This window comes from Pygocentrus nattereri, chromosome 21, assembly GCF_015220715.1.
Source record: "Pygocentrus nattereri isolate fPygNat1 chromosome 21, fPygNat1.pri, whole genome shotgun sequence".
Taxonomy (NCBI): domain Eukaryota; kingdom Metazoa; phylum Chordata; class Actinopteri; order Characiformes; family Serrasalmidae; genus Pygocentrus; species Pygocentrus nattereri.
In genome coordinates this window covers 16,151,914-16,178,733 of record NC_051231.1, presented here as the reverse complement: position 1 = coordinate 16,178,733, position 26,820 = coordinate 16,151,914, and the positions used below count along the sequence as shown (strand labels likewise).

The following is a 26,820-nucleotide window of genomic DNA, read 5'->3' as shown; positions in this document are numbered from 1 at the left end:
AACCCTGATCCGGGCAGGGTACACAAGTCCTGTTTTCGCCTTTTCATAAGGGTTATTATGGATCACACTTTGTCTGACCTGTCACCTAGGACCAGTTTGCCATGGGAGACCCTACCAGGAGCTTTTGCTCCAGACGACATAGCTCCTAGGATCATTCAAGCACACAAACCTCTCCACCACGATAAGGTGGTGATCCATGGAGAGGCCTATCCCAAACCATACCAGCAAAATGCCCCTATAAAGCGTAACAGAGCTATTGGACACCGTTGCTATAGGTGTCAGACACTGAGGCCTGTAGTGTTCTCTTAGTGTGCACTACACATGCACTCTCCCATGTGTAGAGAACATGGTTGACTTGCCTGATCATATAATAATTTTTCACAACTCTGTAGACCAGTGCCCATGTTTTTATACCACCGAAGTCTTAAATGTGCCTTGGTCATTGTAATGGGGGGGCTTATGCACTGCAAGCCTACTATAATACTCCTTTCCGTGTAATTGTAGACGGACTTGCAGACACATTCTGATCACCTCCGGCACTGACATTTTCAGGTACCTGAGGAACAGTTGCTGTTCTGTTGTTTCTCACGTACTAGCATCATGATCATTCACTGTATATTTTTGACCTGTATATTTTAAACCCTGTATACTGATGTCTTCCCCACTGATGCAAATGCAGATGTCACTTTAGTCACTGTTTCTTTTGAAACACTAGTCACTTGAGAGTTTTTGTGATCGCCATACGTTCCACAGTACTGAGCCATATTTTAAAATCATATAGATTTTGTCTACTTGCCATCTTGATGCCAAACTAAGGTCAACTTGTCTATAGCAGTCTTTTTATACAAGCCATGCCATAAAGCATGGTAGGATGTTAATTGCTGTATCTGTTTCATGCAATATCAAGCATTTGCTTTCATTATGTGTCTCCATTCATCTTTTCAGGTTTTACTGATTGATCCCTTTTTTGTTTTAGTTTTTATTTAGCTGAAATTTTCAAACTGAAGACTGAAATGTATATGTGTGTGTGTGTGTGTGTGTGTGTGTGTGTAGGTAAAGGTCCATGCTCTCAGCAGTGCTCTGTTGTCAGAGGAAAGGCCCAGTGCTCTTGCTTCCCAGGATTCTCCCTGAAAGCAGATGGACAGAACTGTGAAGGTAGACTGACACTACAGCTGACTTTTTTTTCAATATTAAGCATCTGCTTGATTTTTATTACATTATCTGATAATTATTTATTTTAGCAGGCACTTTCATCCAAAGTGACCTTTTCCATATATATATATATATATATATATATATATATATATATATATATATATATATATTTGCTTTAAATTAAAAATGGTCCAAATGTGCATATTAAATTACACATTGACAGTTTCCAACGGTAAAAAGTTACAATTTCAGAGATAAAATATTTTGTTATGACGTCAGTTTTTTTCAGATATTGGTATTATATTGGAATAGAACCAGTGACCTTACCGTTGTGAGTGCTATACTGTACACACTTACTACTACTGTTCTGAGCAAAAGTCAAAGGCCAACCTTTATTTATTTAATTTTTAGTGGAAACAGCCATAACAAGTTATTCATGTTTGAGCACCAGGAAAAAAAATAGAAAACATATTTAACATAAAATTACACAGAAACCTCACACAGTGAATACAATATTATCTTTTTCTGTATTTCAGGTGTCCGTCCATTGCCTTTTTTTTCACGGTTTCAGTTTTTTATTTTTATATGCCAAAGTTCACTCTTACAAGTTGGTCGCATTTTCTGCTTCTTAGGATCCAAGTAATCCAGACTTACTTACAAATTTGCACATTTTATTCTTTTTTGTCCTTTTCTCACCTTCTTAGCAGCTACACATCCTTTCAGACCCTTAGCGTTGTCTTTTTTCACGTTTGAAGCAAGGAGCTGTTTATCTGATGGTGCTAGTTTTGGTGGTCAGCCAGGTCTTCCATGGTTCTTAAGAGTCACATTTTTTTCATGATTTCTCCTTTCTTCATGCAAACGAATGATCTTATAACTAATCTCCTCAGACATATCTCTTGAAAAATGAATGACCTGTTTTGGCTGAAAATTAAATAATTGAAGGGTGGTCTCTGACTTTTACACAGTACTGTACATACAGTTGAGCCTCTAAAGACACACACACACACACACATACACACACTCAGTAAACACCTAAACACTGACAAATGTATCCTATTAGTCTATGGATTGCTGGTCACCTTGACCATGTTAAATGTCTTTATTTGGAAAAAAAAGAAAATTCTCTACATCTATATACAATCAAGTAAAGAAGTAAGTATACCCCACATTTTTGACTTATTTGGACATATCCAACATTTGGACTTTATGATCTTCAGTTAAACAGTATGCATATATAAACAGAATGACACGTTTTATGTTTTCCAATATGTTAAACATTACTTTACAGTACAAAAAACATTACATTACAATAATTACATTTGTTTACTGTAGAGGATGTGTTAACATTTTTTCACTTAGAAAATCAACATCTCATTAATGTTTCAAGTAGCATTTAAAACTTTTGCATGAATGCAAACAAAGAATGTATGGAGGAAAATCGAGCAAATGAACTAATGATTAGAATATTAATGCAGTGTTAACTAAATGTGAATGTAAATCATTTTATGACTGTGCAATTAATGCCATAACTCTAATTAATTACATAATTACTTAGAACAGTTATGTTTCATTAGTATAGCAACATGGAAGTACTAATTCTAGACTTCTAAGATTGAAGTCTTTAGCCTGCCAGGGAGTCTTTATTATGTAAGGAAGGTGCTTATATATATATATATATATATATATATATATATATATATATATATATATATATATATACCTCTCTGATGACCGTAGCAGCCTAACACTTAGCTCTTTGTTCAGGGCTCATGCTGTGCTGTAATGTACAATAGAGGGGGTTATTACAATGCAACTTGACTCATTCATAAATGGTACGTGAAGTGTGTAGAATCAGACCCTTCAGTGCAGCGTAGGTGTGTTCAAATAGCTGCAGCTACACAGTCGGATAAATAAGCTTTAAACACTGCAGGCTATTCCTTTGGATGAAACACAAATAGCTTCAAGGTGAAATATAAAAGAATGAGGACAGATACAGAGAGAGTTTGGTGTACACTAAAAGTTTGGGGACATCTTGTAATATCTGCTTTTTAAGTATTAAGTATTAAGTATTATTTCTTATTAAGTAAGAAATTGAACTATAAACATTACCTTTCAACTGAAGGGGCCTTCATATTTGAAATAAAAGCTGTAAACATGTTAAAGGTTGAAATTGTGCCATTTACTCTCAAGTCCACATGGTTCTTATATGGAAACTAAGCTGCAAACTGCCCATTTTGAAGTCATTGTGGTAGTGATGTCACAATATCACAGAACTGAGCAGCCAATGAGAACATTTAAATATAGTCTTAAAGGAACAGGAGCAAAAATAGCCTGTTCAATATTATGGGACGAAGGGAGTGTGGAAAAGGGTCAGGTAAAAACTATGACTGTTATATTGTGCAGTCATGTGCAAATTTTCTAAGTGAAAAAAAATAAGTTAAACAAATTGTTTACAGTGAACACACTTCTGTATATTTTTATGCACAATTACTTTTTGTTAATTTTAACAACATATTATTTAAAAAATGATATTGCGCATATTCTGTGTTTTACTTTTCCAATATGTTCGAAAACTGTAGCACTGAAGGTTGAAGAGAAGTGTTTGGATGTGGAGGATGTGACCAACTATGTCATTTGACCAGGGTTGTTCAAACTTTTGCATATGACTGTAAGTGGTCTTCATAGCCCCAAATAAATAAATAAATAAAAGCAACAACAAAATAAACAAAAAGATTCAGGAAAGAAAAATACTTCCTTTATTTTAATTACTACTTTTATCACAATGAATGGGCAATTTGCTAATATTATATTGTTATAATTTGAAAAAATGAATATATTTATCTTCAGCACTCAACTTTATGTTCATCAATGTGTCTTCCTTGGTATGAAGAGTAGCCCTATCACAATAATGTAACTGCTCACAGTTATCTGAGATGATTATAGAAGCCAATTGTACTTATTTTCTATAGTCATTAAATTCTATAGTCATTAAACCAAAGACAAAAGAGATTTGTGAGATCTCAGTTAATGTGTAGAAGACTGCATTACTAAAATGGAAAAGAACATTTCCAGATGACCAAATATTTTGTTGCATCACTGCTGCTAGGGTGAGTCAGCAGCCAGCCAACACTGGAGTAACAAGCCAATATGGGACCCCCCAAATACTAGGATATTGCAAACGGGTTACTCATTTGTATTAGAAACATTGTGAAAAGCTAGATGTCTCCAAACCTTTGACAGGCACTGTTTTTTGTTTGACTCTGCTCAAAAAGCTCTGTTCATTTAGCTATCAAGTATATTTGATGATGCCAATTCTCTCTCTCTCTCTTTCTTTTTTTTTTGTTTATTTCTCTCTCGCTCTGTTTCTGAAGTGTTCCCATATGTTAACCTGTGGGTGGGCCAAGAGCTTGATTTGTTCTGGACCAAAACAAACAGCACATTTAGATGAAGCCTGGATGAAAAGCCAAGTACTTCAGCCATATGCTAGAAGAGACAGGAAATTTGTTTTTTTTTCTGTAATGTGCTCATGTAAGGTTTCATTCAGTTCATGGTATGAATTTCAAAACTGTGGTGCATTAGAGCTTCACTGGACGATCTACATGGGTTCACAGCATGGTCTACTGTTATCTTCCCATATCAAGCATCTGTTCTTTCTTAAAAACTACATGCATGTGGTAAACATTATATGTAATAGATCCACAAAATTAGAGATACATACAGTCCAACTACAAGGAAAATGTTTGGTTGACTAAATCCAACTTCTCATTTAAGCTTAATTATATCTTAATATAAGTTTATCCTCTAAACTACAAAAGAACATTACAGGGATGTTGAGCCACAAACTGGAATTAAAAGGCTCCCATCGTGGTGAATTAGATTTTTCTTTCTTTTTTTGAAATGAAGTTTGATGTACTATGTTAACATTGTTAGAGTTTCAAAATGTACCATTTAATCTTCAGTCAGTGCAGTTCATATATGGAAACTAAGATGAAAATATGACAATTTTGAAGTCCTTGCGTTTGTGATGTCATAAAACTAATGCATGTAAATATATCAGAGCAGAGTTCATTTACATGTATCAGTATTAAAGGCTTAGAAACAGCCCATTTCATTTTTAAGGAATAAAGGTTGCATAATTTTTAGAACATAAAACTGCACAGATTCTATAAGGTGATGTGAGGGAAAAAAATGAGCACAATGGGGGTTGGGTGCATCATAATATGTACATTTATGTCTTGTGAATTTACAGAACATGGCTGTCATAGTGAGCTGTCATACTGTAATACTCACACAAACCAGCACGAAATAATTGATTACAAATCAGCAGCACTAAAAAAAATCAAAAACAAAAATAAGCTGGCTTGAACCCAGCCTTAAGCTGTTATTTAAATGTGTAATAATGCTGTTACAATCCCTTTCAAAGACTATCTAAATCTTTAATTGTTTTTAAAATTAAACTACTGTGCTACTGTAACATTAGCCCTACTACAGCTAGCGATGGTGAATTAGCGCTCGTTCTCAATCATTAGCCTGATTTGTATTGAACTTTCCTTAAATGTGTAGCTTGATGACTATTTCAGTTAAACAGAACCACAAAGGATCTGAAAAGACATAAGTAGCAAATATTTAACTAAATTAGCTAGTGCTTAGCCAAAACTAGTTTGAACATAATCTTCACACAAGCTTAGTTCACCAGAACCACCATTGGAAAGACATAGCATAGTTATTGACATAGCTAATAGTAGCTCAAATACAAATACAAATGCCTGCATATTGCCACAGACATATGTCTGAACATAGTTTCAGACATTAGTAGAGTTAGCTAGCTAAGGATATTTGGTAAGAATGGCTTGGTCAGATTTAGCATAGACACAAAAATTCTCTACCATTTGTAGAGAATTCATCCAGTTCTTTTTTTTTCTTTTATGGTGCAAATAGGTGTATGGTGTGGCCAGGGCTACGTGCACCCTAGTCTTGTGGAGCTAGATGTGATCTGATACTGAGAATACACAACTGGGGATAACCATGATGAATTTTGGCCGAACTATGGGTGGGAATGTGGACTTATCAGAGTGGCAACAAACTGAGAACGAAATTTCTAAGCCAATCCTACGCTTCATGATGGCAGAGCTCAAAGTAGAGGCCAATGGTCAACACTGTTTGACTGACAACTAGCCTGTCATTAGCCCAATGAGCTTTTGTAGATATCAGAGAGCGTGTAATAAATTTTAAAGATATGGGTTCAACTTTGCATTTAAAAAATAAACTTACTTTTTCACTATGGACAGTAACTTTTTTCACCTGAGTTTTCCCTTGAGGGGCATACCCTTGTTTGTAGCAGATTCAATCGCAATCCAGCATCAAACATATGACAGGTTGTCCCCAGACATTTATTCTCGGTTCCATGAGAGTACTTGCACCTGACTGTAGTCGTGGACTGTGTAATGGTGCAGGGATGGTGCAAGAAACATGATCACATATAAGAACATGGGTAGAGTACTTTTCAATAAATCAGATTGTGTGCACTGCAAAATTGAGATAATATGCATTATTTAGGATCTGACTCAGACTCACCTTTAATGGTCTCACTAGTGGCCAGATTCTTGTGTTGTCTTAATGTATGTGTGTGTGTGTTCCTACATCCATCTATGTATATCATAGATGTGGATGAGTGCAGGAAGGCCACACACACTTGCTCGCTGGAGAAGGTATGTGTGAACACAGAGGGTTCGTACCAGTGTGTGTCTCTGAATGAAAGGTGCGACGTGGGCTTTATTCTCAACTATAATAGAGAGTGTGTGGGTAAGAAGGTTTTTACCATTGCTACACTGCATCTCTATGGAGCTGCTCTCTGGTTTGCCAGAAATAATGCCCTACACATACAACTGGTTGTTTTCATACACTGTCAGGATGTGGGATCATACATATGTCTCATATGTAACTATGTATATACAATAAAAATATATTCTGTATGTTTGATATATACATTACTGTGCTAAACTCACTATTGCTTTATTTAATTTACAGGCAAAATGGCCATTTAGCTCAATTTATTAACGTTTTGGGAGATGTTTCTGAGGATTATACATAAAATAATCCACTTACATAAGAAAACAAAAAGTCAAAGAAAAAAAAGGGAAAAAAACAGGAGTTTCCAGAACTGTCCATCCTCCCACTGTAAAAGGCAGCTTAATGCTATGGATCTAAATGGATGTGTAGCTGCCATGAAGCCGTAACTGAGAAAACTTAGCTGAAAATAGACAAAAAAAGAAGAACATTTTCAAATCAAATAAAGTAGCTGTGGACTGACACACTGACAGACAGGACTGGAAATCAGTTAAATAAAGGTGGTCTCTGACTTTTGCACAGTGCTGTGTCTAAGAACTAATATGTAATAAGTTCATTGGGCGCCAAATGGGCCTATGCTGTCAGCGCACGTTTAGTTCTACAAAGTCAGTGTACAAATGTACAAAACAAAAAGAAATGTACAAAAACAAACACGCACACACTGAGGAAATGCAAAAGGCCCGCTGCTATGCTTTTTCTTAAATCTCTCATGCATTTGGTCACATTATAAGGATCAGAATCGCTCAGAATTCTCATCAAAAGCTCTGAGGCCTGAGCGGATTTCTTTCGCATTACCCTCATCATAGCAGAAACATGAGGCATTGGGGCATGCACATAAATGTTACAGGCTATTAAAAATCAATTCCATGCCTGAAATAGTCCTGGAGTGGTCTTAAACCAAACAGCAGACACATCTGCAAAGAGCCAGCATATACACGCTTCTATGTGATTCGCTCACAGTAATCGTCTTTTCTTTCTGCTAGGCAACATGCAGAATTGTGTATGATTTAATAAAAGTGATTACGCCACATTTAATAAAAGTGATTACGTCAGAGTTATGGCCTGCAGTTATACAAGCATTTTTATTCTATTTCATTTTTTTTTAATTTAATGTTAATTATTTCTCTCTTGTGGCTCACTGAACCAAGAAGTGAAATTCTGTTGAAAATGCAGATTCTAGACTTTCAAACAATACCATTAACAGTCAAATGTAAAAGTTTGGGCACCCCTGGTCAAATTACATGTTTTGTTTTTTTTAAGGGAAAATAAATAAATGCATCTTCTACAGAGGACACACAATTCAATGAATTTGATTTAATGAACATTTACATTTACTTTTATTTTTTAAATTAACATATTAGAAATAAGAAAACATTAAATATGGTCTGTGCAAAAGTTAAGGTACATTTTAAAAATGTTTTATTTTTTCCAACATGTTCCATGTAGCAAATACATTAAAATTAACTTATTTTTCATTCAACTTATTGATGAATTTGATTAATAGTTAGCTTTTGTCCATTTTTTGAAAACATTCCTGTTGATATATAAATGTCATTCATAATTGTAAATACACCAGAATGTAACTATAATATTTTTGCATTCTATTGTTTATGTATATGTAATTCATTATGTAACTATTATTTATCTATTTAAATAATCACATTTACATGGTATAGTAAAATAGCAGTAATAACTCTATACTTGTAAGGGCTAATAAATTTATAAATCTGATTGGCAAGCCAGAGGTAGCTACTCATTTGAAAGGCCAAATTTGCTTGTTAGCACCACACTGCTAGGGCTGTTTTCCTTTCACTCCATGTGTTTGATGGAGAAAATAACACTCATGGCCTGTAATCCTCACCACTTGCTCTTCAGTCATGCAGCCTCATGGCCACCTCTAACAGGCTCTCTAAAGCGCTTGCCTGGCCACGCCAATGCATTATTCATAACACGCATGGCCTCCAATGCATTTCAGAGTGGCGAATTTTGAAAGGAGGGTGTCATGGGTAAAGTGAGTCACAGAGGTAAAATGTAGTTTGTGTAGTCACCAGGGGTTAAATTGGAATTTGAAAGGTGGTGGGACTCTTGACAATGAGTGTGAATTATTATACATTGACGAGGGCTGCATAATATATCGTTGTCAACTGTTATCTGTTATTGTGATATTCACTTTTATTATATTGATATCACAGAATTGTGTATATATACGCAGAAGTGTGTGTGTGTGTGTGTGTGTGTGCCCATATATATTGCTTATCAGATTACATTTATATTTACAGCATTTAGCAAACGCTCTTATCCAGAGTGACTTACAAGTAATGCTTTGTATATCTAGAGAAAGTATCTTTCCTAGTTACCAATAAGTTAGAGAGAAAGCTAGTCCTGATACTACTAGAAACAAAAGTCCATGTTAATCCCTAGAGAACAGAGAGGGAGTTAAACACAGCACAGAGCAATACAATATTTCAATAAGTGCAGTACAATATATTACAATGAATTCTTAACTCGGTGCTCATTTAAGTGCTGTATAAAGAGACGGTCTTCAATCTGCATTTGAAGACAGTGAGAGACTCTGCTTTTCGGACAGCCAGTGGGAGTTCATCCCACCACCTGTGTGCCAGTATGGAGAAAAGTCTTGATGCTTGTCCTCCACGCGTCTTGAAGGATTGCGGGTCAAGCCGAGCTGTACTTGAAGCTTGAAGGGCTTGTAATACAGTTCGAGTTTTGACCATTGCCATCAAGTAGGGAGGGGCTGGTCCATTTTTGACTTTGTATACTAGCATCACAGTTTTAAATCTGATGCGTGCAGCTACAGGAAACCAGGGGGCACAGCAGTGGAGTGACGTGGCTGAACTTGAGATTACAAAATGAGATTACAAATGAGACCTCTTATAAGTGAATGACCACTCACGAAATGTGGTTAATGTGTTTAATATGTGTTAATACAATGTTCATTCAGCAATATTATATTTTAGATTCTAATGTATTTTATGTGCTTCATATATACTCAATTCCAAAAAGTAGTTACAGGTATGTTTTTGGATTTTTGAAAATATTCGCTAATTTCAACACACTCTAAAAAAAGAGAAAAAAAAAGACTGGGCCAGTGTAAGACTAGAAAGCTTGTAAAATGATCATAAACTGTAAAACAATAGTCCAACAGTGTAACTGGTGGGTCCAGAGGTTTTTTTTTTTTTTACACACTTCTGTAGGATACTTCTGTATCCTAAGAAAAGTTTGACAGGTTTGCACTGAAGTCCCTGCAGTTATAGAATAATAAGCCTTAATATGTAAGAAGCCTGGGATTTTAGCGGGTTAAGAACCACATTTCCCAATGCACAACTGCACCATATGCACATTTAACATCATTAAAGTATTCAGAGACACCAGATATCTCATGCGTAAAAGGCAAGGCTTAAAACCAGTACAGAATGCCTGTGACCTTTAATTCCTAGTAGTGCATTCAAAACACTGCTTCTGTAAAGAATAAAACATTCCAGAAACACCACCAACTTCTCTGAGTGTAAGCTCATCTGAGATTCACTTAAAGTGGAAACGTGCTACGGTTTGATGAGTCCACATTATAAATTATCTTTGGAAATAATGGTCATTGTGTGCTCTCTCCCAAAGAACATGATTGTTGCCAACACAACAAAGGCCACATTTCAAAGGCCACTGTCTGTCATAGCATGGGAGTGTGTTAGGGCCAGTGGCAAGGTGGCTTGCACACCTGTGAAGGCACTATTAATGCTGAGGGGTACATACTTATTTTGGAGCAACATATGCTGCCGTCTACGTCTTTTTCAGATGTGTCCCTGATTGTTTCAGCAAGATAAGGCCTACGTGTTACAGCTTTGTACAGTTTAAAATGCTTTGCTACCAAGCTACACAGTGTTGTTGTAGTTAATCAAAACCAGGCTTATTGGAAATGGCAACAACATTGCCACCATTCTAACATTATCTTGATTACATGACAAAACAACTTCTGTATATGATATAATTTAAAATGAATACTGCATATATTGAAATGAAAATGTACATTTTCTAAAAAAAATGTAAGTTGATGTTTTTTGATTATTTTTTTCAGTGTTCCATAAAACATGTTTAACTGTGCAATAGTTGATGGTTAATTTTACTGGTTGAAACTTCAGACTTTCCCCTGGCTGTTGCTGAGATAAATGAGAGGATATGAAATGCAAGGGTATTTTGGAAAAGAGAGAGAAAGAGAGAGAGAGAGAGAGAGAGACAGTAGCCAGGTTTCAGCTGCTGCATTATATTCAAGAGAACAACTGAAATATTGGAAAAGAAAAAATAATTCTGAGAAAAATGTGCATAATACGGAAGGCACCTTATTGTAAAGCTTATATTAAAGCTTTAGCTGTATTAGCTAAATTAGCTATTGCTTGTTTTATTGTTTTATTTGGAAGACAGCAATAATTATACATAGTGCTTTGGTCTGTCCTTTGAAGGGCATTAGAGTAATGACTGCTGTTTACCTTTCCAAATGTCTTCCTCCAGTTTCCTGCTGCTTGGGGATAATACTCCTTTGGCACCTTTCCTTTTCCAAAAGGTTGAGTTGGATTTGAATGCTGGTGAAGTACTTAAACAAATTAAGTTGTCAAAGTAATAACCTCAATTCACTACACTTGAGTCATGTGTAAGTCGTGTGTAAGTTAAGCAAGAATCAGTTTTGAATTGCAAGTCAGTTATGCACAAATCGGAGTCAAATTGCAAGTCAGTTAAGTGCTAGTCTTGAGTCTAAGTTGAGTTGCTAGTCAGTTAAGTACAATTTTGGGTCGAGTCACAAGTCAGTCAAGCACAAGTCTGACTCATGCTGTGAGTAAAATCAACATGCAGACTGCTAGGACAGTCATTGACTTTAGTCTCCATCTCTGGTAGCTACTATCAGACCAAAATTCTAAACACTTGATTAGTCATGTGACTTTATTTTATTCACTTTTACATTCTTTATTCGATAAATGTGTTTCCATTGCAATTTATTGCATTTCTTGTTGGCAAAGGTTTATCCACTTCAAGCAAGAGCACAGACTTTAATATGTATTTCTGAGATTTTATTCAGTGCTTGTCATTTCAAATAAGTCTGTTTCTTTGGATTTTCAAAAATATGTGGATAGGAACCTGGCTAGTGGCAGAGTGAGAGTCTGTGCGTCCACTTTTATAACTCACTGGAAATAACACATGTCCCCAAAGCCCAGCAAACTTGTCCCTAAAAAACAAAAAAACAAGCATGTCAATGAGACAGAGAGCTGTGTGATGTGAACTTTCCTTCACTCCCTGAAACAGAAAGAGCAGTTGGTCTTCAAACTTAGTGAATAACCATTCATAGGAGCCAGGGGGAAATCTCACTTTCTGCTTTGAATGAGGTGAAAAAGAGACTTAATGCTAGCAACTCAGTCTCTTTCACTCACATTTTGTATCTCTCAGCAGACGTCTGTGTTTTTCAGACATCTGCTTACTCAAGGAAGACTCTGCAGCATGCGTTGTACTTAATTTTGGCTTTCTGTGGCCCCGCATGCCAAAGCAAGTCTGAGAGGGTAAAAATTACCTAGAGTGAGAACCTGTATCACAGAAAACTTCCTCATTGTTTTAAATTGTGTAAACACGTTGAAACTTTTCAAAGTACCTCCAAAGTACCTAATGTATACAGTCTTGAAAACTAAGCTGAAAAACAGCCTGTTTTGAATTGATCATTTTTGTGGTGTCACAAAAAACAATACATTTCCATATGTCCACCTAGTTCACACTGAAGTTATAAGAGGTGTTGATTCTGGTGTGTTTTTTGAATGAGGCTCAGTAAAGGGTAACTAATCATAACAGAGGTCATTTACATATATCAGTTTTTAAGCCACAATTACAACAGCAAAAAATAGGATAAACAGGTAGTAATATGGTCTGTTTTTGTTGTATAAACTACACAAATGTTATTAAATAGACTATGGGGCCTTTACATTGCATTTTAATCAAAACTAACATTCAGTTAATATGTTACAAGATATCATACAAGTGTAATGATACAACTTTTAATACAATCAAATTATATAATTTTGAAACATAACATGATTTACCAAGATAAGGTAATATGTCCCTTTAGTAATGTGTCTTTTAGAGCCTTGAGCTTTAGCATGATATAGACAACAGATGCTTTTTTGTTGTTTGTTGACACCTAATTGTTGTTAGCGCTAAGCATAGACAGTTTCTGACATTTGGCCAGCAACAAAGGAACTGTTTTATTTTGCGCTGTAACTTTCATCTCAGTTTTAGATAGAAGATGTTAATGATGTAGGCTAAAAAACATTTGGGACATATAAAAAACATAAAAATAAAGTGTTCAACAATTATGGGAAAATGCCTGGCGAACAGTAAAGTCAAACAATCAAAATGTGATGTTAGATACAGTATGAACGCTAGGTTATAGGCTATCAAAGTCAATATGAATTAATGAGAAAAAACACATTCTGTATGCTAGATAAGGATGAGGTTGAGATTGTGCCTGTGGTAAAACTTTATGCAGACCACTCGCCTAGCAGTTTGCATGCTAGGTAGCTAACATAATTTGATAACAGCCAAGATTCACTTAGCTAGGTAGCAGACTGCACTGCTATCACAGTAAGGTAAGCTAACAGTAATTAAAATTAGCTTGCACTTCAGTTTAGCTTCAAGAGCACTTTGCCAATTTACAGTACTGGGCATGCACAGATTAAATATATCTTGTATAATTGATGGGGACCATGTTTTGCCACAAAATAACAGTTATAGACTCCTGAGCAGAATACAAGGGCATTTGCCGCAGTTCTGCCCATTTTCTCCCCACGGTTACTCTCTAATGAGTTTGATTTTAGCCACGTCTCACTGGACAGCGCCACATTCGAGATGAAATTTAGCACTGGACATCTGCCACGGACACTCAAACCCTCACAAATCACACACATACACACATTCATACTGCAGGCTGTGTAACCCCTGCAGTGACCGTAACCCCATAGCAGGAGATTTGAGCTCCACCACAACTCCGTCACTTTCCACTGTAACACTGCCAGATAAAACCTGATGTTGTAAATCGATGTTTTTCTCGCGCCGGTGTTTACCCGTTGTTGTGGTGCGCTGATAAGGCACCTCATGCTCTTTCCCTCCAGCACAAACAGTCCATACGCACACACAAAGCTGCACACACACCAAAATTATTTTCCCTGGCAATAGTATGACATCGTGAATCCTCTTCTTGGCTTACCAAGCAGTCATTGTCCAAGCTTGAAGTAATTACTTTCTCCTCTCTCTCCTCTCTTTCTGGCCCATGCTCTTTTTCCCAGCCTTGTTTTGAATCATTTATTTGCAGCCTTGTCCAGAGTTATTGTCCTTAATAAATCCCCCTTCGCAGCTGATGAACTTGGCCCATGCAGGAATTGCAGAAACATAAACTAAATCTATACACTGAAGCATATATCTGCCACGCTAATGTGAAAGATTGCACCCCCCAATTGCCAGAGTTACAGTTTACAAGGCTGAGTTGCTGGTACATCTCTGCCTGTTGGGATAGTAGCATAAGAGGGCCCAGGCCCCCAAAATTTCTGATAATAATAAAAAATTCTCTGATACCAATTAAAATCAAGCTTGGTCATTCTTGTTGACTAGCTTTGTCATGATGGGAGGCCAGCTAAACCAACTCAACAGCTTCCTGTGGTTTTTCTCAGCAAGTATGCTATCTTGCACCAACTTTGGTAGCTAGCAAACAGTAGCACAGGTTTAACCCTCTGGGGCCCACCCTTGGATTAGAGTTTCTAAATACCTTTCTCTATCTATGCAATAATACAGCACAGAAATATGGTAATGGTAATGGCTTTCACTACAAATAATCAAAGAAGATAACTCAAGTATTAATAAATAATCAGCTATCAGCTGCCTAAATTTAGCCTACCTTAAATAAAAAAGTTCTGAAAAAACACAGCTAAGACCAGCTTCTGTTTATAGCTAATGTGTGATGATGTACGCTGCTTTTAGTCTTGGTGGTCTGATTTGGTCAAAGTGATTGATCAGCTGGACATCTAGTTGGATTAGATGAAAACTAATCAACCTAGACTAATCAACTGGCTAAGCTGGCCATGCGAGACAGCTAACTTGGTCAAGCTGCTCACGCTGGTCAACTAGATCGGTTAGTAATAGTTAGTAAAAATAAATAACGACATGCTATTTAATGCATTTGTAGATACATATATAGCAATTGTCTTTTATTTAGCCAACTTCAGAGTTAAATAACTGTTGGGGCAACAATGTCTTTTCTTCTTTAGTTTACACAATTTAATTAAAAACTAGATTTTGGTAGTCTTCCCTGCCTGTAGTGGAAACAGAGAAAAATGTACCCAAGTATTGTAATGAGTGTAGCTGTCATTTGTTACTTTCCATGTGGAGTGTGTGGTGTGTGTTTGTTCCATCTGCTTGTGGCTCCATGTGCTTTGTCATGATTATGATGATGTTGCAGGCTGAGCTGCCAAACAGAGCTTTTGCAGGCCGGGGCCTTTGCCATATCTTCCCCAGCTGTGTGTCTGGCTCAGTCTCAGCATGTTTCAGAGGCTGGATGTTTTGGAGCTACAGTAACGCTGAGTAATTTCTGTCACGCGTGCTTCCCTCTGCCTCTCCAGATTTCAATGAGTGTGTGACGAACACACACACCTGCCTGTCCAATGAGCGCTGTGTGAACACGGTGGGGGCGTTTGTGTGCGAGAGGCAGATTTCTTGTTCAAGTGGCTACCAGCTGAGGAATGGAGTATGTGAAGGTGAGTCTCTCTGTCTCTCTCTCTCTCTCTCTCTCTCTCGCTCTCTCTCTCTCTCTCTCTCTCTCTCAGTTAGTTTAGTTCTGCTTACTAAGATGTTAGTTTTTCCTTTCATTTGCCACCCTTCATTCATTTAATTTCCAGTCAAAACACCATGAAATACAACTCACTAATTTTTTCAGGAAATTAGATAAGAGATAATCTGCTTGCATAAGGAAAATAAAGAGTTTCCAAATGGAGTTCAAAAAAGTATTAATCTAGACAAAATGTGACTGTGCAACACCTACTAGACTACCAACACTGTCACTATCAGATAAATAGTACTCAAAGCTTTCATCTTTGAGAGGTAGTGAAAAGTTAAGCTCTCATCTCCCACTCATAGTTCAGATTCAGAAACATTCCAAGTGTTTCTGTCCATCCTTCCACTGTGACAAGATGGCTCAATGCTCTAGCTGTGAAGGGACGCGTAGCTGTCAGGAAGCTGTTTCTGAGAAAAGAAAAAAATAAGAAAATTTGCAAATCAAACAATCAAACAAAGAAGCTGCTGGTGTTTTCAGAACAATGGACTGGCCAACCAACACCATTGGTTGTGTTTGGGAATACTTGGGTCGAGAGAAGCCGAAAATACAAAAACTTCTAAGACTTAAGATAAAGATTTTCACTTAGGTGGAGGTGTGAAAAAATATGCCTGCAGATTTCTTTGAAAAGCTAAAAGCAAGCTTTATGAAAAGAATAGAAGCTGTAATAAAGGCAAGGGGTGGGCACAAAAAATGAAAAAATGTATAGTTAATTATTATGGATTTTTTTATTAAATGTATGTTTTGTGCTTTTTTCCTGATGCTGAGAAATGAGTAACTAATTAACTGCCATTTTGACTGGAAATAAATAAATATTAATTTGTATATAATGCTGTATAGCTGATGACACATATATGTAGTATAATAATACATAATACAATAATTTCTCTTTTATTTCCCTCCCTCACCCCATCTCTATCTGTCTCTTATTCCTTCATTCTTTGTGCCAAACCTCATAGAAAATCCATGTGTAATCTCATGTAAGATTTGCATGCGTTGGTTGGAATTCTCATTACCATAGTGCGCAAAAAGGGCATGCACTAGCAGTTTCAAGTTCATAGATAATGATTACACTGTATTAAATGGTCATTAAGAGGTCACTTGCTGTGTTATCCAAAATAGATTTTTTAGCTTTTAGCTCCACACCACTCCTTTCTTTCATTGCTCTTTAGGAGCATCTTGTGGTAGAATAGTTTGGCAAAAAGTCTAATTTAAACATTTTAACCTTACCCCAAGTGTAGTCAATCAGCCAAGACACATGTAGCAGCCAAAGTTTGCTTCTTTCATTTAGCACTGGAGCTAAGATGCTAATGGAGCTAAGTAATGGAAGGTTATACTTCACTGATTACCGTGTGCAAACCGCATGCTTAATACATCACAAACTTGCCTCTGTGTAGTGTTCAGCCATTTCAAATAGACTTATGTGGTTTCTGGCACTGTTATGTAGAAAAAAAGAAACAAAAGTATCTTGATGCCTGAATTCTTGTCTGTAGGTCTACTTTTGACCACTCTATCCTAATCTAAGACCAGCTAACCATCCCAGGCACATAGGGGGCCTATGAAAAGTTTTCAAATGAGCTTTGCTTTTAAATAGAATCTTCCAAGTTATCACCGGCAGGCAGCGTTCCAGCTCCTGGGACTGAGAAGCAGCTACTATCAAAGCTAACCAGGTGGTGTAAACGAATAGACCCAACGAACACTGGGGCTTTTTTGTGTCCTCTGACCCCATCACAGATCTACCACAGGGCCTCTTTTATCTCTTTTCATCTAAAAAATGCAGAATAGAGCCCAGCATATCTAATCAAGCTGCACCACTGAAGATTAGCTGCAAAGTAACAGTCGGCTAACAGCTGAATGCCTTCATGACATCAGAGAGATCAAGCAGGATGTATTTTACACGTCTTTTGGGACAGATGTCAGATAGATCCATCAAAAGCTGAAGATATTAAAAATGTTAACCCCACAGAAAAAAGGTTTTTACCAACAGTTGCTCAATAAAAAGTAAGCAACGTAGAACAATCCAGTAACAAGCGAGTAGATATTGGCAAGAACACTATCAAAAAATCCACAATATCTCTAATATGTGAGACTACATATGAATATAATGCACACACACACACAAGCTGGGCAAAAACTTTGCTAAGGCCTTTGATTCTTGTCGGTGGCTGGCGTGGGACAGAGCAATAAACGTGGGGGGATAATTAAGATAATAATTGGCAAACGAGAGAACAAGGGAGTGAACTAATTACATGCTTGAAAGAGAAGAAGAGAATTTCCTGCAATGAGGTTGTACAGGGGTTTTGGACTGGACCACAGAAACCTCTAATTATGATTGCACTCTCAGTTGGTTAGCAAAGCTAATGCTAATCTGGTGAAGTAATGATGTTGCCCAGTTGAGATTTACCTTATAAGTTCAACAAAACGAGTCTTTGAGGAGGCAAATATGCAGCAGAAAGGGTGTTGGCAAGCAGTGGAATACACTGGGTGTGTTTTGGTGAAAGTGTCAGTGATCCTGTAATGAATTCTCTCCCTCAAAAAGATTATGCTCTGTCATTGAGCCACAGTGCCACCTTCTGGCTGGTGCTGGTTTCTGCTTCTGCATCATTCTGTGTCCATTTCTAAACTCTTAAGCCCTGTTGGGGCGGAATTAGTTTTACCTGGTGTGTTTCTGCATTTTTAAAACAGATTTGTTAGCTTTGTTAGTTTTAATACAACAAGTGTTCAAACAGATTTTAATTCTGTGCATGGGCAGTGTGCCAAATCACACTAACAATAACAAAACCTCCTTATGGACACAGCCTGTTGTGCAGCCTGAATGTATTCTGTAGCACAACTCTGACATGTTATACATTAAAAACAGATGTTCTACAATACAAAACTCACTTGAACTTGTCCCAAGCTGGATGTAGCATGTGAAAAATGAAAAAAAAGGAGACTCAATTCCAGCCCAAAGCCTGATATTTTATCAGGCTGGCTTCACTGGGCTTGGGTCAGGTAGCAGACGTTTGTTGCGTACCAGCCGGTCACATGGCATTACACAACCTCCTCTCTTGAAACTGATCCAGCTAAAAAGTGCTTTATTTTCATTACTCAACATTCAAGTTTAGATCAAACAGCAGTCATCAGTCATGCAGTGATACCTCAAACAATTTCCCTCACTATCCAGACCAATCAGTTAACCTTAATGACGCACCTGCCTGTGAGGTCTGCTCTAACACCTGGCCTGCTCTGTCCTGCAGACATTGATGAGTGTGTGCTGCGGAGCCACAACTGTGCACCAGGACTCCAGTGCCAGAACACACTCGGCTCCTTCCACTGCAGCCCGAAACAACAGCGCTGCCTTACTGGATTCACACAGGACCCCCATGGCAACTGCATTGGTAAGAAAAGGAGAGAGAGAGAGGGAGAGAGAATGCATGAGAGAAGAAATAGAGACAGGAGATATGAAGGAGAGAGAGGGAGAGAGAGGCAATGAAGAGAGGGGCAAGAGAAAAATAGAGAGAGAATGGACAGAAGAGAGAGGTGAAACAGAAAAAGAGAATTGATGAAACAGTGAGAAAGAAAGAGAATGAATAAGGGACAGAGATAAGAAGAAGGAATGAATGCAGGAGAGTACATAGCAGATAGAGAGAGAAGGGGAGAGAGGGAGAGAGAGAGAGAGAGAGAGAGAGAGAGAGAATAATTAAGGGAGAGAATGCGTGAGAAGCAAGGAAGAAGATGGACAAAAGATATGAAGGACAGAGGGAGGGAGGATCAGTGAGAAAATGTATGAGAGAAAGAATGAATAAGGGAGAGTGAGAATTAGAGAATTACAGAATGAGAATAAGTACAGAAAGATGGAGACTGAAAAAGAATAAATGAGAAGAGAGAGTGGCAGAAAAAGAGTGAATGAGAGAATGAGTGGAAGATACTGATATATGATATCTAAAATGATGAAAGAAACAGTGAAATATTACAATAGAGATAACAAATACTGTATCATTCGTGTCAATAAAGTAGTGCTGAGAGAAAGAGTGAGGGAGAGGGTGAGTGAGTGAGTGAGTGAGTGAGTGAGTGAGTGAGTAAAAAATAATAAAGATAATAAATCAAAATAATAAAAAATATTATGATAGAAATAACAAAATGTTATAATATGTGTCATTCATGTCTAGAAAGTACAGCTGAGAGAGCGAGGGAGAGAGAGAGGGAGAATAAGAGAATAATACTGCCCCCTACTGGAAATACCTAGAGCTCAAAGACCTGCCGCTTTGATATCTGTTTGATCTCTGTTAAAAATCCAGGGTCTCATTAATCAAAGTGTGAGAAGAACATGTTCTGAATCTCTGTGGAAGAACCGCCAGTACAGACTACATAATTGGTATTTAATGAAAGTGCATTTGCACAGATGTTGATATCAATGATGATAGATCCTGAGCGCAGGGCTGGTGGGTGTTATTTTGCTGTTGTAGACTAAATATAATTTTACTGCCCTGACTTGCAGAATTAAAACAAAAAGGCAACAACATACAAAAGCCAATGCTCCACCTATAAAGACAAATTAATATTATTTATTGCTATTTCAGCACTTGTTAAACAAGCTAGCTATTTGTATACATTTGTGTGCAAACGTTTGAACACTCACAGTCAATTTGCATACTTTGTATATTGTGAAAATAAGTTAAATTATCTACAGGGAAAAAACTTAACCCTTGTGTGGTGTTTGGGTCAATGGGATACATTTTCAATTATAAAAAAAACAAAAAAGAAAAAACGTGATTTATTATTATTGCAACCCCAGATTCCTTGGCCTATGCACATTTTCAGTGACTTCACATTGTTCACCCATACACATGTGGTGTTGCAGGGAATAAAAGTGTGGAGGTGCTGTGTCACTCTGTTCTCCTTCTACATGGCCTGTTGTTAGAGTGTGTGTGTGTGTGTGTGTGTGTGTGTGTGTGTGTGTGTGTGTGTGTGTGTGTGTGTGTGTGTTTTTGTATATGTGTGTGTCTGTGTCAAGGTGGACAACATGGAAAGACTGCTGATTGTCTACGGCTGCTATAGGAGAACCCTACACTGGCCACTTGGGATATTTTAAATTGTTATAGCTGTAATCATTAAAAAAAAAACAATAAAGCAGCAGGCCCACCAGACCACTGAGTAACACAAGGGTTAAGTGTGGCATTACACTTACAAGTTTATATATACCACCAAAAATGGTTTGACATCATAACAATAGAAGAGCTTTTTTTGGTACCATATAAAACCCTTTTCAAAAGGGTGCTATATAGAACCATATACAGCACATTCTCCATCAATGTGTAAGAACCCTTTCACAATGCAAAGAACTCTTTAATCATGCAAAGGGTTCTATGAGTCTTCATGGTTCTATTTCCAAACATTTTCTTTACTAAAGAACCCTTGAAAAACCATTTTTTCAGTATTCACATTCACACAGATTAATTTTGTCTCTATTTTAAATGAACTGGCAAAAGCATTAGCATTTGGTAACACTATTTTGAGTGGTCTTTTGTAGATGATTAACTCTAAAGTATCAGTAACACATCAACAACATATCAGTGAAGTAGCAGTGAAGGATCTGAATATGTTAAGGTAAATATCTTGAAAATGTACTGTTGATACATTACTTACATTAAGTAGATGTATAGTTGGTGTGTTACATGAAGTAGTTAATATGTTACATCCATTATGCAAAACCTAACCCTAAGCCCTCACCGTGGCCCTAATCTTAACCTTAACCTCAACCCAAAAGCTAATTCTAACACTCGACCTGGCCCTAAACCAAATCTTGACCCTAACTTTAACCAAACCTAATCCAATTAAGCTCCAGTTACAGAATGGTGTGAGCAGCTTGTTGAGGAAATTTAGATGGTCTGTATTAAACTTGTTACATGTTCAATGTTCAGGTGAACTTGGACATCAAATGAAATGAAAAACAACTGAATTCAGCAGATTATAAACAGTTTTATTCTGCAGGTAACTGAAAGTCTTTTGATAATCTACTTCATTGCTTCTACATCGTTGATATGTTGTTGATATGTTACTGAGAATCTCTTAATTGTTTATTTAATCTAAAAAACTATTCAAAGTGTCACCCTAAATTTGTTTACATTTGACATTCATTTTCTGTTAATATTAATACAATTTTGCTTGTCTGCACTAAATTGTTGATATATTAAGAAAAGCTAGAGTGCTGTGTTATAAAACATGCTTCCTTCACAATTCATATGTGCTGAGATCTCAAGCAAAGCAAGGTCAACCACTGTCTATATCATCACATTCAGTCTCTAACCATAATAAGCCATTCAAGAGGAGTTAACCATTTTACCAAAAGTGCAGGAGACTTTAAAATGAATTTTAGTCAGTTAGCCATTTCTTAGTTTAATAATTCAGACTACTGCCATTATTGTTGTCACTGCAGAATTGCTTGGAGGAGCTCTTTTTTCTTCACTTGATGAAGGAAGGAAAGTTTAAAGATGATTATGATTGGCTGAGAGACATGTCAGTCTTAATTTTTCTGTCAATTATGCAGAAATAACTTAAAAAACGTGTTACATCACACACACCTGGATATGAATAGTTCTGCTATCTGTAACTTTACACGCATTCTCAAGCACAGTGCAAATGTTGTAAATCACATGTCACTAATAGGTGGACGGCAGTCCGAGTCCGGACCCAGAAGCTGTCCTATATGGACCTGGACCTACACTGTTAGAGATAAAGGTTCTGTGCAGACACATTTTTTCATCCATCAAGGTGCAAAATGGTCCCTCAAAGGTACAACAGTGGTTTTAAGGTCCAATTGTGAACCTTAAATATGTATTTCCAGGTGAAAAGTACATTTGTACCTTTTCATAATCTTGGAGATGAGACAGGGTGTTTTGAATCAAAACTTTAAACACATAAATTGAATAGATTATGGCACAGTTATGTACCCTGACTAAGGGTACTGAGAGGTACCCTGGAGGGTACCACCCCAGAGACAAGAGGGGTACTGCCCCAGTGACAGTTTACAAAATTTTTCTGAGAGTGTATAACCGATAAACTGTGGAGAATTCTTTCATTTTGATGGGTTGGATCCTGTTTAAGGTGCTGCTTTAGCAGCTGGAGATTCACAGACCAATTGCATGTGTTGTAAATGTCACACGTGATGCTACTTAGCCAATCAGATCTGTGCATAACAATGAGCACTGTGACTTGAGTGAGTGATGCACACACAGGGGAGGGATGAAGCAAGAAACAGCAGTCAGAGAAGAAAGTGAGCCAGAGGGAAGTTGTTTCACATGTCGTGCTCTAAAAAGAGAAAACTGAAAATAAATATTGTTGAAATATTACTGAAATGTACTTGATTTGATTTGACATTCAGTTGTTGACTGTATAAGATGTTAATATAACTACTAGGCTACTTCAGTAAACAGTACATGCCACCGAATCATAATGCAAGTTAGACCTTATGATGTTCCAGACTTTTGCTTAAGGAAATTTTCTTTTACTGGACCTTATTGAGTTCTAATTAAATACCCCTGTCCTAGGAGAATCACACTCTCAGTGTGTTTTTAAAAAAAATGCTAAAAACAACCCCTAATCTCCCACCCTCCACTGACTGAAAGGAAATAATACACTCTCTGGATCATACACTTTTTGTTTCGATAATATCATTTCTTAGAAAAGACTTGCATATCATGTTGGCAAAGATTGAAATTATTGATTAGCAAACACGTCTCCAACAAGGCCAGTCTTATCTGTGTCTCGTTCTCTCTTTGATTTCCACTCTGTTCCATGTGAATGATATTCTACTCTGATACATCTTCAATGGAAAAAAATAATTAGTTCCTTTGCTCTTCAGTTGTAAACTTATCTTTCAGTGAGCAGCAGAGACTAAAGGCCAGTTCACACTGAAAGTGTTTAGTTGTCAGTCTGATGGAACAGATATGGCTCAGTTTTAGTCAAGGTTTCAGCCCACACACACTCTGCTAGACATGCCTCCCCTTGCATTGTTTTTACAATCATTTCTTTTTTCCACTTTTAAAATCTTTAAAAAACATCCAATCCTCACAAATACCTCTTGAAAAACAAAGATCTTTAACATTTTTGACTGGAAATTAAGTAAATGAAAGGTTGTATCTGACTTTTCCACATTACTGTAGAAGTGCAATATGAATAATTTAAGCATTTGACAAAAACTTGTGTGTGACAGTTTCTCATTAGGTTGAATGAGATTTATGCCAAGATTCTGTGTAGCTTGTCCAATCTTACAACAGTGGCTACATTAGAATGCATTTGTGGGGGAAGCAAGAATTAATCAGTTACATGTTGCATGAATTCTGAATAACCCCTTCGCCCCACTGCTCCTCTCTTTCAGATGTAGATGAGTGCAGTGTATTATCGGAACCATGTACGTTGGGCTTTAACTGTATCAACACAGTGGGATCATATACCTGCCAGCGCAAGATCATGACATGCAGCCGGGGATATCATTCCAGCCCTGATGGAGCACGCTGCGTGGGTGAGCATGCGTAAGCATACACTCTAGGATTATCAATATCTCACATTCATTTTATTAAATCATGATTCTTTTGGTAATTATTCAGTGCATCATCCATTCAAATTCAGCAGTGCAAATTCAACAGTCATGTGGGGTATGTCCCCACCTCTCTATTAGTGTGCAGCAGCGCTCAATGAAGCAGTTAGCCTAACACCTAATTTACTACCTGTCTACACTGCATTGTTCATTTTTTGTGTTTTAATAGTGATATCTAAAGCGTTAGATATCATGGCATCATGACATCATTTAGTTTTATGTATGAAATTGGCAAGATTTATTTGCTGCTAATATTGTATGTAGGCTAGGCCCTCTGAGGTTGGTACCCCCACTTGTCAGACCAAATTTGCACCCTTGGCATCATCTTATTTCAAATCTCACCATAGTTTGATTTGATCGTTTTGGCATGATTCAGAATGACGCTTAAAATACATTGAATACATAGTCTAACTTCATTTGGATAGCCCTCAGGAGATTATCTATACAGATAGATGTTCAATTTATCATCAAACTCTTTGTCAAAATCAGATGATTCAAGATTTAAGGTTAGGGTAAATAAAGGTAAAATGAATACATAATTAGTAGAATGTAAATTCATTGTAAGTATCCATGAAGCATTTACAGTGGGCTTTCCAAATAAGTGTTACTGAATACACACATGACTACAGAAACTTTACACAGTAGTGGAATATAAACAATAAAAACAATACACCAAGCTTTTTTGGATTTATGTTAGAAAATTGACCAAGAATTTTGACCAAAAAAAATGCAGCACTACTATTGAACACTATTATGTTAGTTTATAATATTACAATAATGACTGTTTTAGAGGTGAAAGTTAGGGTTATAATAAGTGCTATTTAGTATTGGGGATAAGATTATGTGAATTCGATATTCAGATATTAGATATTGGGTTAATAGCAAGTTAAACACAGTGTGGACCTTGAGAAGCAGGTGTTACCCCATTTACAGCTGATCTGTGAGTGTCCTTTGTAGCTTTTTGACTCTGTTTGAGTGTGTTCTGCTTTGTGAGTAGATGTGGATGAGTGTGTGATGGGAACACACCGCTGTGGGGAAGGACAAGTGTGCCACAACACGCCAGGCAGCTTCCGTTGCGACTGCCAGACCGGATACCAGTACGACTCCAGCCGCAGGACCTGTGTTGGTATGTCTCTCATAAGATTTGAATGGATTATAAAATCACATGAAAATTAACATTAAAAAGAAGTTCCAGCATATTTTCAAAAAAATTCAAATCCAAATTCATAATCAATCAGAGTGGCCTGAAAAATAATCATAATAATCAGAATTATTTACAGCGGTGGTAGGAAGCAGACATCTGGAGCAGTTACTCTTGAGTCTCTTGAAGCTACCTCGCAGTTACACTAAATGGATCCACTTACGCTGGCTGATGACTGAAAGCATATATTATCAGATTTACCACTATTTTATCATTATCAACATTAGATATAAAAAGTCAGATGACACATGTAAGTTTACTGGTCATTTTACATAATAAAAAAATAAAATGGCTATTGAGTTGAAGACGCTGGTTCCTATTACCACCACTGTAAAGAAAATCTGAGCCAGTATATTCCTCTTTAATGTACCACATCAGTCCACTCTAAATGACTTCATGATAACACTTAACTTGAACTTTGCTATATAAATTTGCTATAATCATGCCATAAACACATTATTCTCATTACAGATTTTGTTCAGTACTGTAACAATATAAGGATCGATATAGAGCACTTTCATTTTTTTAAAGAAATACTCAAAGGAATGGAAATAGAATGGGACTCAAGGCATATTTCTCCGTACCTCCAAAGTTCAGTCTTAGAAGTTGGTTGCATTTTCTTTTTCTAAATTCCAGTAATCCCAAAAACGCAGCAAAGCAATGTGTCATGTTACCATTACCGGTAAATGTCATGCCAGATGCTGTAGGTCCCCTTTAACCTTACCTAGTGCTAACATTTTTTCTTGGCACTGCCACAGCACATTATGCATTACACTGCCTACTGCAATAAAGTCATACATTTATGAACTGCACTTTGAGGCTGCTGGAGTCAGAGTGAGATAATCTTTCTGCAAGTGTGTCAGAGAGACTGAATTGAGGCCTCCTTGAATTTCATCATAACGGATAGAAGTCTACCAGATTTAAGTGTGCTCGGAGGAATCGAGGATTTATAAAGTTACGAATTCAGAAATGCAAGACTTGCTTGCAACAGCATCTTAGTATTTTTCTGCTGTAACACTCCAACATAAATTCACAATGTAACAGTATGGGCAATGTAATGATATATATCAAAATTGTAATAAATTACATCACTTTATACCACAACAAGCTTTTCTAAGCATGTCATGGATATCATCAGTACCATAAGACCACTGTCCAATTTCATGTTTTACTACA

General features: G+C 36.9%; 1 protein-coding gene across 2 annotated transcripts in view; it reads left to right on the top strand.

Annotated features, from left to right (window-relative positions):
- fbln2 (fibulin 2) overlaps positions 1-26,820 on the top strand; it is a 110,370-nt gene that overhangs the window by 68,887 nt on the left and 14,663 nt on the right. The window contains exons 9-14 of one of the 2 annotated variants that reach the window (XM_017692823.2): positions 1,054-1,155; positions 6,817-6,957; positions 15,657-15,791; positions 19,105-19,245; positions 24,225-24,368; positions 25,441-25,569. In XM_017692823.2, the coding sequence (XP_017548312.1) occupies positions 1,054-1,155; positions 6,817-6,957; positions 15,657-15,791; positions 19,105-19,245; positions 24,225-24,368; positions 25,441-25,569 (792 nt within the window). The remainder of the gene's footprint in view (positions 1-1,053; positions 1,156-6,816; positions 6,958-15,656; positions 15,792-19,104; positions 19,246-24,224; positions 24,369-25,440; positions 25,570-26,820) is intronic. The other variant, XM_017692824.2, reaches the window with a different exon arrangement.